Genomic DNA, 12,391 nt, shown 5'->3' on the forward strand with positions numbered 1-12,391 from the left:
TTGTTAACCGCTGATATGGATTGCATGCAATCATTTCATGTGTATCTTTAGGTCCCATTGATTTCTCCATACTTTTGTCACAGCTGCATACACTTCTTTGTTCAAAATCGTCCTTGCTGTCCTTTGCCTTGTTGTTTCCTGGTTATCTGTCCCAACAGTTCACTCGAACTTCCACATGGTGATGAAATGTGTCCCTCCTCGCGGAAGTTGTGCTTTGGTCTGCGAAGCGTCTTCTCCCTGATTGATCCCAGTCTCTTCTGGCTTTCTCTTGTCTCAACAGGATGTAAATGAAATATTCTCGGTTGTCATACAGACTTTCCTGACTGTCCCTGGTTTCAGTCAGATAGAATTAAATACCTATATACATTCTAAGCCTGGTGAAAAAGATACGTGGCTCCGTTTTCACTTGAATCCTTCTTCCATGCTGTCCACTATACAGCCTTCAAAGCTGCGACGACTGGGGTGTCCAGGTCCTTGCTCGGAACTGTCTTTCCACTTGTATTCCTCATCTCCACAACCACACGTGTCTTCGTGTCCCTACACAGACTTCCTGTCAGTGATCTGTAATTCATGCTAACCTCAACGCGGGTCGACCGTGTCGTGGGAACGCCCTGGATCCCAGAAGAGAAGTGTCGGTTGTTAGGGCAACCTCAGTCAACCCTAGGAACCAAGAATTGATAACTTGCGTTACATTTCAGGAGACACGGTGTCGCAAAATATGAAAAATTTACAAAAGTAAAATATTTGCATGACCAATGCAGATTTTGTTCGATGCTTTGATTTAATAAGTTACAGGTTTCAGAACCTAAAACTATTTAGTTTTATGAAGAAAAAAAAATGTCTGGTCCAAGACAAAAAATATTGTTTTAAACCTTTCTCCTTTTGTATGCATGCTTGAACTGAAAAGTTGAACAAAATACCACAGTCCCCAGAAGTGGAATGTCGGTAGACCGCACATTTTGACACGATCTTCGAAAAATATTCTTAATATCTCCTACACCCTTTCTTTTCTATACAGTGCAGTTGAGTTTTTCAAAACTTCGCTATAGTTATATTTTTGATTAATCTTTCGATTTAGGACACAAATATAAAAGAAATACATGATTTTGATTCATTGACTCTTCAAGTGTTAGTTCGATGTATTTTAAAAGTATGAGGTACTCAAAAAGGTGTGTTCTCGTTTTGCACGCGTTTGATAATTAGGTATAGAACAATAGGTGTGAAATAAGTTTTGAAAGCAATTATAGTCTGATTTCCGTCTGAGATTTACCTGGAATTTACCAGTGCATTATAATATATATTTAAAAGATTTAACTTGTCCAACCCAATTTAAGATGTATCACAGTTCACATTGTTTTTTTAATTTCACAAAGATAATCAATGAGTAAAATAATGAATTCAATCTTATTTAAAAAAAAAAAAATTGATGTACAGTTATTTTCATATGAATATAGTTATAGTTTTGATTAGTCTTTATTATATTTTTTATGTTTTAAAAGTTTTTTTTCTTTGTATGAAATTAAAAACAACAACAACAACAACAACAACAAAAATCAAAATTTCAAATGCAAAATTAATCATTTTTTCTTCCTATTCTTTCCATGAATTCTCCCTTTCCAATTTCAGAACTATGATATAGACTATAGCAATTAAGTAATTATCTTACCTGGACAAATTCCCGTTTTGCACCCATTTTTTCAATGCCTGAGTTTCAATGCCTCAGTTTGTACAGACTTTAACTGCTAAAACACATATATTTATGATGGAATTCTATAAAATCAGCCTTTTTTTTTTTTAACATTATCTCCAAATCTATACTTTTATATCTACATGGAAATCCAATGCAAAAACATGAGAAAAATTGAAAATTTCCCCAAATAAATATATTTTAGTGTAATTTTACCACGTAACATATAAATTTTAATATAAACCAATGAAATACAAACAAGATAAAATAAAAACCTCATTTCCTACAGATTTTCGGTATCCTATGTAATATTTCCTCTCCGATCCCGATCTAATTAACTAGACTTTCGGACTCGTGATTCTAAAATTACCGCATCACTTTGTTTTGTGTTTTCTGGGCCGACTCAGTGACTGAAGCAATGTTTTATTAAAAATCGATGACATTTACCATAATGTACCCCATGTATTATGGGAAACAACAACCAAAAACTGCCTTTAAGAAAAGCACAGTCTGTTCCCGAATCACAGGTAACGTTTATTTTATTCAGGAAACTAGGTTCTAGTCTACAGTTTTTTTTAACATTCACTGATTCAGCATTGTACAGTTGAACCAGGGACCTATATACTAGTATATAGGTCCCTGGTTGGACATACCACGTAAAACTTGACCCCTGAGTTTTAAGATAAGAAACCCTGACAGTATGATCTCTGTTTTATTCGTACATGTATTATATATGAAATTTTGACATAAGTAGAATTATTTTATATGATTTTTAATTGTAGTTTTTACAAGTAACCAATCCTGATCTAGTCAGAAATAAAAACAGGGGATCTGGAAGACTTACGCGAGGAAAGTCACAAGATGGATTGGACATAGCGATTAGTACCCCAGAAAAGCTGGAGTTAAATGTACCCCTAGTTGAGGCTCTCTTTCTTCCAGATTTCCCAATAAAGGGAGATGCACAAGGCCAGGAATTTGAGGTATCTAATTGTTATGAAGATTCACTTAAGTCATTGTTGATCGTATTTTTTCTGTTATTCATAAATTTAAGCTAATATTAGAAGGCGGAATTTTTGTTGTTTGAAAGCCTCTGGTAAATGTTGAAGTTCAAAATGTATTATATGTATCAAATATGTTGATCTTTTTCATTTATATGATGAATGTAAGTTTACCCAATGTTGTCTTTATTACTTCTGCATGATTTTCATTCTGTAGCATTTCGATGTGTCTGTATGATGCAGATCTTTATGATGTACAATGTTCTTCAGATCTGTGATATTATAGCAAAAGGAGCCTATGGAAATGTTTTACGAGTTCGCAGGGAGGATGAGAAACAGTATTATGCCATGAAGGTAAATGAATATTCATAATGGCTTTCATTCCTACCAAAGGCAACCACTGTGACATTTCACATAAATCATTATATGTGAAATTTTCAAAGATTTTTCCATTTAGCTCAGACTCTGAATCATATAAAGAGTGCATATTTTTTAGGGTAATTGATGCCCTAAGAGAAAACCATTGTCAACTGACAATTCAGCAGAGGTTGACAATGGTTTTCTAATTTCTGGGGGGGGGGGGAGGGGGCAATTTCAACTGTTACTTTAAAAAAACATGCACTATTTATTTTATTGTACTGAATGTCTCATTGATATGTAACTTGAAATTGTTGTTAAATTGATGTTTTGAATGACTTTTAAACTCTCCTGTTTTTTCTCAATTAGAAAACTTCCAAAAAATACTCATCGACCTCTTTCATTGTCTTTCTTGTTTGTTTGATACTCAGAGAGTCCTTTATCATCTATAGTTTTGTTATTTCTACAATTGCAAGCATTTTCATCTGTCATTTCTTGTTTTCAATCAACCCTTATGTCAGATGCAAGCTTTGATTGACATCAAGTTTATTTGACCTTTTTCAAATGCACAACTAATGTTTTGAGAAATTCTATTCTCTTCTATGAAGAACCGTGCTTGCATAAAACTACACCCGTGTGACATTATCATTGTCTTACCCATTACTCATTGCCAGATGTGTAGCTAATGCTGAGGGTAACATTACAAATTGTCAAGTACATCTAAACCAAACAGATTTTAGTAATTAACATAGAAGTATAAAAAGAATATTTGCTTCTTTGTAAAATAACCTTTTCTCTGTTACTTTATGTATTTGTAGGTGATGAGCAAAACTCAGATTATTGTGGAAGGAGCCATACAGCAGTGTAAAGATGAAGCGGCTATTCAGGTTTGTGATTGGATGATATTTAAAGTAAGCGGCTATTCAGATGTGTGATTGGATGATATTTAAAGTAAGACTTTTGAATTAGTTGCAGAATGAGATATATCCCATAAATAAAAGCTATATGTATATGTTAGGTAAGATATTCTTTTTACACTTTGCTTTTGTTGAAATTTTATTCATTTGATAATTAAATTGCATATTTTATTTTTTAGGCCATGCTTGGGGACCATCCATTTATTGTAAAATTGCATGAATACTGGCAATCAAAAAAGTATCTTTACATAGGTAAGTTAATTATTTTTTTTTTCATAATTTAGTTTTGATGTGATCTGTGCATGCATTTAGTGCATTGGAATATGTACTGGTAAAATGAAAATGACATCATCACTCTACCTTGTGAACATTTGAAAACTTACAGATGATATGGATTTTCATAGGAAAAAATACTTTGACAGCAGATAAAATTATTGATAAATGTAAGATTGTGAATGTAATGAAAACATAATCTTGTGAATTTGTTGAAATTTTTATTTTATTTATTTTATTTTGGTCTTACTTTTGACCTGTTTGACAAAATTTTTTTTCTTGTGTGTGTGTTTGAAAAGTTTGTAATATATAATATGAAATGTATAAATCTAAATTTTTTTTCTCAAGTGCTTGAGTATGTTCCTTATGGAGACCTGTTTACACTGTGGTCCTTTCATGGTTACTTGCCAGAGATGTTATCCAGAGTTTATATTGCTGAAATGGCAATGGTGTTAGGTTGTTAATTTATAATATTAAAAATTATTTGTTAATCAGTTCTAGTTAACTGAAATAGTACACAAGATTTAAAATAGGATAGTTTACTGTATTATGATATTCACTGTCTTGAATCATGTCTGTTACAGATTATCTTCACAAATCTGGTGTCATTTACAGGGATATAAAGGTATTAAGTCATTAAAATTCAGGGATTTAAATGCTGCTGAAAAAATCTGAAAGAAACATTTCTGTAAATATTTTTTAAAATGCTAATAAATACACTTCATTTCTCTTATCTTTTTGCTTTTGTTTTTTTTTCTTGTAAATAGTTTGGTTTTTTTTTATATGAATTTTGAGAATAACATTTTGTTTAAAATCATAGTCAGTGTATTTTCAAGTCAACGTGCAACTTTTCTCTGTCCAAATGAGTGGAGCTATATTTCTACATTCTTGTCTGAGACTTTTGTTTTTGCTTAATATTTTAACAAGATTTTTAAACAAAGAATTTAATTTCATTATTTCTTTGTAGATGGAGAACATACTTTTAGATGCAGAAGGTAGTTTTATAAGCTTTCCTAAAAAAAAAAGATTGATTTTCTTGAATGATTTACAAGTATTTTTAATCACATTTTCATATTGTTATCTGATCTATTTTGATTTTAGGTCATATACAGTTGACAGATTTTGGTTTAGCTAAATGGTTAAACAGGGGAGAAAGAACAAGAACCATCTGTGGAACTTTGCAATATATGGGTAAATTATTTGATGGAGTGATTAAACTTCTTTAACATACATGTAGTTTTCTTTTAAGAGTTTAAAATGTTCTTTGTCAATGTTACAAATTGTCGGGTATTTTTTAATGGAGATTACATGTTACAGCCCCTGAGGTGCTGGCCACCACTCCCTACGGCCACACTGCTGATTGGTGGTCCCTAGGAATACTCATGTATGTCCTCCTTGCCGGAAGGGTAAGTCCAATATTTAAAATGAATCAAAAATACAAAAGAATCAGTAAACAATCTCTTTATTTCATTCAATTTTCTTAGTGTGGCAAATTAGGACAAGCTTTTGCTAAATGGACAGCATTACAGTTAGCATTATTCCAAAGTAATAAAACATGCCTGAACCAATCTAATGTGACCAATACAGGGATGAAGTTTGTGTTTTCCCACACAGGACAACAATGTCTTTAAAAAAAAAATTAGTAATCCTTTATATAGTGTGTGTTCATGCAAAGTTCAAATTATTGTTTAATTTTCAAACTTTTATAGAAATACTTGTAGCACTTCCATGAAAAAAAAATCATTAAAAATTTCAAACTAAACAATGAACTGCATTTGAGGTACATTAAAGCTATACTTTTAAATCATTTGCCTGTTGTACCGGACTTGATTGATAACATTTTATGGTTGAAATTCACTTGACTGGTTAGACAGATGGTTTGTGTTTTAAGGCAGGTTGTGGAATTAAAAAATTCAATTATTTACTTTATGAAAAATAGAACATTATACAGTATCTTCTGGAAATTACACTGTTTTTTGTACTTGTCACATTTCAGTACCCTGCTGAGGGGGCCCAGGATCATGATGAGATGCTCAAACTTGTGTGGGACAGTGATTATTTACTCCCCAACCACATCAGTGATAAAGCTCAAGAGGTCATCAATAAGGTCAGTGATAAAGCTCAAGAGGTCATCAATAAGGTCAGTGATAAAGCTCGGGAGGTCATCAGTAAGGTCAGTGATAAAGTTCTAGAGGTCATCAATAAGGTCAGTGATATAGCTCAGGAGGTCATCAACAGGTCATTGATAAAGCTCTAGAGGTCATCAATAAAGTTAGAAGGTCACAGTGAAGTTCATAATAGATATACTATCAATACTAAATGTATTCCCAGTTCCTTTATGTTCTCAACTTTAGAAGACTCAGTTGACTGTCAAGAATGCTTATTTATTTCAAGTTTCACACTGTGATTGGATCAAAATCATAAATCTGTTTTATAGTTAAATCAACCTGAACTAAATGTATATGTGTAATCATGTATTTCTATCTGTATAAAAACAACTGGTATCTGGTATTCTTTGTTTTCATTCAGTATGTTTTAATGATTGTAGTTTTTCTGTCTTTTTCACAGCTTCTTATGAAGAATCCAGAAAAAAGACTTACAGATCTACTAGCTCTTCAAAATACCAGCTTTTACTCCAATTTTAACTTTACTGCTGTATTAGAAAAAAAGGTCAGTTGATTATATATTCATACATATTTCTGATTTGATATCTTTGTAGCTGAGGTCTCAAATATGTCAACCAGTCATAGCTTTCAAAGTGTTTGATAATTCCTTTATTTTTTCATCATGATATGAAGGTATTAACATACTGGTTAGGTAGAAAAAAGAACATAACACCGTAGATAAAGATTGATAAGTGTATGTTTAAATGCTCTTATTTAACTCTTTACATTTTCAGGTGTCACCAAAGGACATAGTTCCCCCCGACTTTTTCCCTATGACAGGTGTTAGTTATAGTTACGCCCCCCAACCAGCCCCGAGTGAAGATGAATTTGCACAAGTAAGAACATCACTGATATTCACAAATTAGTGATAACACTTGAAATTTAAAGAAAATTATGAAATTAAAACAACCACAAGTTGTCTATTTAGTATTTTTTAAAAACTAAAACCTTCTTTAAATTTCAGTTTGACTTTGTGTGGAATCTCCCTCCAGAGGCAGAGGCAGTGTTTGTTTAAGAAATCCATGTCATTCCTGCAGCATAAGTTACAGGGACCATTGAGTAAACCTAGATAATGACATACTGTCATTTACAAGCAATGAGTAACTGTGTAATTGTGTAGAAGTATTTATGTGCAATTGCTTTTTATTTAAACAAGGTTTTTAGACAAGCTGTCTTTTAATTTCATGCAGAATTTCATATTTTCATTTGAACATTTATGTACATTTAAGTAGGTTGTAAAGAATACTGTAAATGTTGTTAAATGAACAAGTGGTGACAAATACGTACTGTTATTATGTAAGAATCTCTTAATGTTTATCTCTGACACTGTATTCAGGATATCATAACCACGAAGTAGTATATGCAGACCAAAGAAGCGTTTGTTTTTATTCTTGGTAACTGGAATCTTTTCTTGGATATTTATTTGAAACATCTCTGATATTTCTTTGAACCATCAATTTTTGTAATCAAGCAAATTAAATCCAATCTCAATTAATGTTACTAGGATTCTGATTCTATGAAGAAGGAATTCTTTTTTCATCTTTTTGAAATTCTGTCTTTTTCATGATAGATGAATGTAAAAATCAAAATATTCTGTGCCATTTATTGTTGTTTACCAGAAAGAGCCCTCACCTACAGCATTTAATGCATTTGTTTTTTTTATTTCATGGTTTTTCCATTTCTCACTGTAGTTGTACTGTACATATCAACTATAATACATCAGTATGTTAAATGTTTTTACCTGTAAACTTACTATGCATTTATAAAAATAGAATCATTTTTTTTATGTCATATAGTGATATTTTTATTTGATTTTAATGCAATAGACTTTTTTAAAAAAAATTTTTAATAAATGAGTTAGAATTTGAAAAAAGAAAATGAATCTTCAAAAATTCATATGATGAACGTATATATTGATTGTGATGAATGAAGCTTTAAACTATTGTATGGACTTGTCTTTGTAAAGTTTGTTCCATGTTCACAATTTTCTCTTAGATGTATTTATATACAACGAATGAATGTGTTTCACAAATCAAAAATTGTCTGCCTGATACATATAGAAATCAGTAATTGAGGATCAATCCATGTTAAATTTGTCTTTGTCTCATGTGATTAGATGAATGGTGTGTGTTGTTTTTGTGATGTCTAACAATGACTGTTAGAAAACTAAGCAAGATAATTAATATTCAGGGAGTTAAATGTTTGTCATCATTCAATCTGTGTACCATATCAGTGTTTTTGACCTTTCGTTGTGTTCATTTCAACAGATATTTGATAACTGATGCTACACATTCCCCTAAAGCAGGAACACTGGTATTCTTCCATTTACATACATGTAGTTTTAGTGTAAAATGGTGTAATTTCCATGTCATGAATGGTATGTCAGTGTCTAAGATTTAATTACCATTGTAATCAAATTGGTTGTCTTCTTAATTTAAGAGCAATAGATAAAAATATGCATAAATACATTACTATTTTTTTTATGTATGTTTTAAAGGTGAATAATTTCTTTTCTCTCACTCAATTACAAGATCAAACTTTTTTTAAACAATAAATAAACGTTTTACTTATATATATATATATATATATATATATATATATATATATATATATATATATATATATATATATATATATATATATATATATATATATATATATATATATATGAGAAAGTTATTTAAAAGTTTTGGGTATCAGATTTGTTTTACAGGTATGCAATTTCTTCATTTTTTTGAAGTTATTGTAAAATTACTGCAATTTAACCAGCAAATTTTATTAAGGTAAAGAACCTTAATAAAATTTGCTTTTAAATTGCTTACAGCAACCCTCAACTCACTGATTATTTTATAATGTTTGTATTGAGTAGAAGAAATTTGCATATATTAATTCACTTGAAACTTACAAGTTTAAGTTTAGCTCTCACAGAGTCATTAATTAAGATAATCTTTACAGTAAATATTGAAATATTTTGTTTCCATCATGTTACAGATTCTACACTGACAATAAACTTGGGAGTCTGTGTCTGTTATTAAAATATGTACAGTTGTATTTTAAACTAGATTCCTGGCTGTGAATTTTCTGCTATAAGGATTTTTTGTTCAAATGATACAGGTTTGGGGAATCAAATATCAAAAATTCACATTGTCATTTGATTAATCTGAAGATGACATGACACCAGTTTGGTTCAACTGCTTAATAATTTTGATAAAAAAAATGATTACATATTATATTTAGAAATGTGACTGATACTGGTTAAGTAAATTATTCAGAAACTGCTCATGTGTATTTTTGTTTTATTTTTTTTTGGTCCCCTTCTATCACTGAAAGTTGGGAATATTGATTTGGGTCTGTCCGTCCGTCTGTCATTTTGTCTGTGTGTTTCTGGAAGATATCTAAAAAAGCTTTTGAGCTTTTGCCGTGAAATTTCACATCACAACTCACTGTGGCTAAAAGATGACCCCTGTTGATTTTGAGTTCAAAAGGTCACAGATCAAGGTCAGAAAATGATACACATTTGTTTCCGGTGATATTTCAAAAAAAGCCTCTGAGCTTTTGTAATGACATTTCATACCCAAATCCTTTTGGCCTAAAAAAAGACCGCTATTGAGTTTGAGGTCAAAATGTCAAGGTTAGAAATTCATACATTGCAAATAACAGTTTCAAGATGATAACTTTAGTGTTTTTTTTTGAGTTTTTTTTTTCAAAGAAATTCCATACAACTCCCTTTGGCCTAAAGAAGATGACCATTGATTTTAAGGTGAAAAGGCCAAGGTCAAAATTTCATACATTCTGTCTGTGTGTAACACTTTCATTTCTGGATGAAATCTGAAAGCATTTGAGATTTTGAAATGAAATTTGCTATCACAACTTCCTATCACCCCTATTGATTTTAAGGTCAAATGTCAAGGTCAGAAATTCATACTCTACAAAAAATGATTTCCAGATGATAAGTTTAGTTCTCTTTGAGCTTTTTCCTGATAATTTTAGTTCTCTTTGAGCTTTTTCATTAAAGTTGATTATCATAACTCCTTGTGACTTAAAGAAGGTCCCTATTGAATATCAGGTCAAAAGGTCAAGGTAAGAAATTCATACTATGGAAAAATGCTCTTTAGTGAGAACGTGGAATCCACTTTGCACAAATTATCTAGTACACATTGTACTTTAATATACACTCTAAAATGGTAAAAACATGTATTCATAACATCACAATGCTCTAGCCCATAAAGCAATAGTTACAAAGGCATAACGCTCTCGAATTTCAACGTAGTTAGGAGTATTTATTTTTGAATGGATTAAACGACTTCAGCACGTTATAAAAACAAAGATTACTTTGAGGAATGCGAGAAATATAATTAATATTCAATCTAGTGTGTTTTGTGCTGTAATGCCCTTTTGATAAAAATATTGAATGCCCCTCATACATACCAGCATTTTTAAGTAATGTAGATTCAATTTTGTTCAAACCATAGTCACAGGGAGAGGTATGGGGCTTATTTGGAGCTCTGTAGGTCGCTGAGAAAAAGTTGGGGTAAACGACCAGATCCCATATTTTTTTAGATCGGCAACCTGCAGATATGCAGCTAGGATGAGCCTACAAACGGGGTCAAAATTTTATAAACTTATTTTATTTTTTAAATCTTGAAAAATCCGTGAGTATAAATTGTCAAAGTTTTACGCAAGCATTCTAACATGTAAAGAATAAACTTTTCCTCAACTTTCTTGTGTACAACTTCATACCCTTACTGTTTTCAAATCTCAACAGAGATGACGAACTATTTCTAAATGACTTCTTATTAATAAGTGCTTATTTAACTATTTTTCGCAGTATCTCAGTTTAAAAGACAAAATTGAACTTGATAAGAGCAATCTGAATTCCATCCCTTAAAGGTTTACGAAATAAACTTTTTTTTTATCGTTCTTTAGAAAAAAAATTGAGAATGTCAAAAGTTTAGGGCCTATCAGGCACGATAGGTTACTTGAGATTCCACAATTACATCTCATCTTTTGAATCAATAACAATTACCTGTATTACCTGTATTATAGCAAAACGTATTATTTCATATGTAGAATTGTCTTTATCATATATCCTATTCAAACTGACTCTTTTGAAGTGTTTACCAAACATTTCAGATAGTGTATGAACTTGAATGGAAACATACATTGAGGGTATGACACTCGGAGTCAACTCTTCTCAGCTATGCCAATTTAATTTGATAACAAACAAAAAGGCTTAAAATCACACCTTCAGATTAGTACAATGCATACATGTAGTTGCAGAATGTATTTATAGCAGTCGATCTCTTTATACAATCCAGCATTTAATGTTACTTCCACGTTTTAATGTATTTTTAACCAGTGAAGCTGGGTTTCATATAATCTTTTTGGTACAAAAAACATTACTCTTTATTAAAAATGATATCGAAAATTCCCGAGTTTTTTTTAGTAACAGATTTGGCAATGTATTTGGCACTGGGCATAATAGCGGGAAGTATTTTGAAATTGGTACTTTTAAAGTACAAATTACAAATGAGAGTTTTACACCACCTGTATCAACGCGGTTCCCTCAAAAGAATTCAAAACGACAGCTGTTCTAACTTCCAAGCCTACTAAACACACACAGAGTTAAATGTTTACGAACTGTAAATTTTGAGCTTCAAAATATTTCTCCCGTGTTTTCGTCTAATTAGAATATATCCCTTACAAACATATATATTGTCTTTTTAGACGAGAGTTTTGACATGCAGTTGATACTTTCAATAATAATGTTCATCCTTTTTTTAAATTTCCTAACACCATGGGGAAATTAAGAAAAACAACTGGTATTTCAGAAAGGTTTGGGTATTTAAAGAGTATAAATATTTTAACTCATGAAATATGAAGATAACGAACAGTCATCATGCTCAAAAGTCCATTGAAATAATACAAAATGTGAGCAGAGCAAACACAGACCTCTATAACATCAGATGGGAGCAGGTACCATGGAGGAGTAAG

General features: G+C 31.3%; 1 protein-coding gene across 1 annotated transcript; it reads left to right on the forward strand.

The window, feature by feature from the left end:
* Window positions 1-2,065: 2,065 nt before the first annotated feature.
* LOC133196719 (ribosomal protein S6 kinase-related protein-like) lies at window positions 2,066-8,239 on the forward strand. The gene is made up of 14 exons (XM_061332577.1): window positions 2,066-2,214; window positions 2,470-2,667; window positions 2,956-3,039; window positions 3,861-3,929; window positions 4,139-4,211; window positions 4,581-4,688; window positions 4,817-4,857; window positions 5,200-5,227; window positions 5,334-5,423; window positions 5,550-5,638; window positions 6,229-6,339; window positions 6,801-6,902; window positions 7,132-7,233; window positions 7,362-8,239. The coding sequence occupies exons 1-14, from the start codon at window positions 2,155-2,157 to the stop codon at window positions 7,410-7,412; spliced, it is 1,206 nt and encodes a 401-aa protein (XP_061188561.1). The 5' UTR covers window positions 2,066-2,154; the 3' UTR covers window positions 7,413-8,239.
* Window positions 8,240-12,391: the final 4,152 nt, after the last annotated feature.

This window comes from Saccostrea echinata, unplaced genomic scaffold (assembly GCF_033153115.1).
Source record: "Saccostrea echinata isolate AGI-Se365-2 ecotype Australia unplaced genomic scaffold, CSIRO_AGI_Sech_v1 ptg000030l, whole genome shotgun sequence".
Lineage (NCBI taxonomy): Eukaryota > Metazoa > Mollusca > Bivalvia > Ostreida > Ostreidae > Saccostrea > Saccostrea echinata.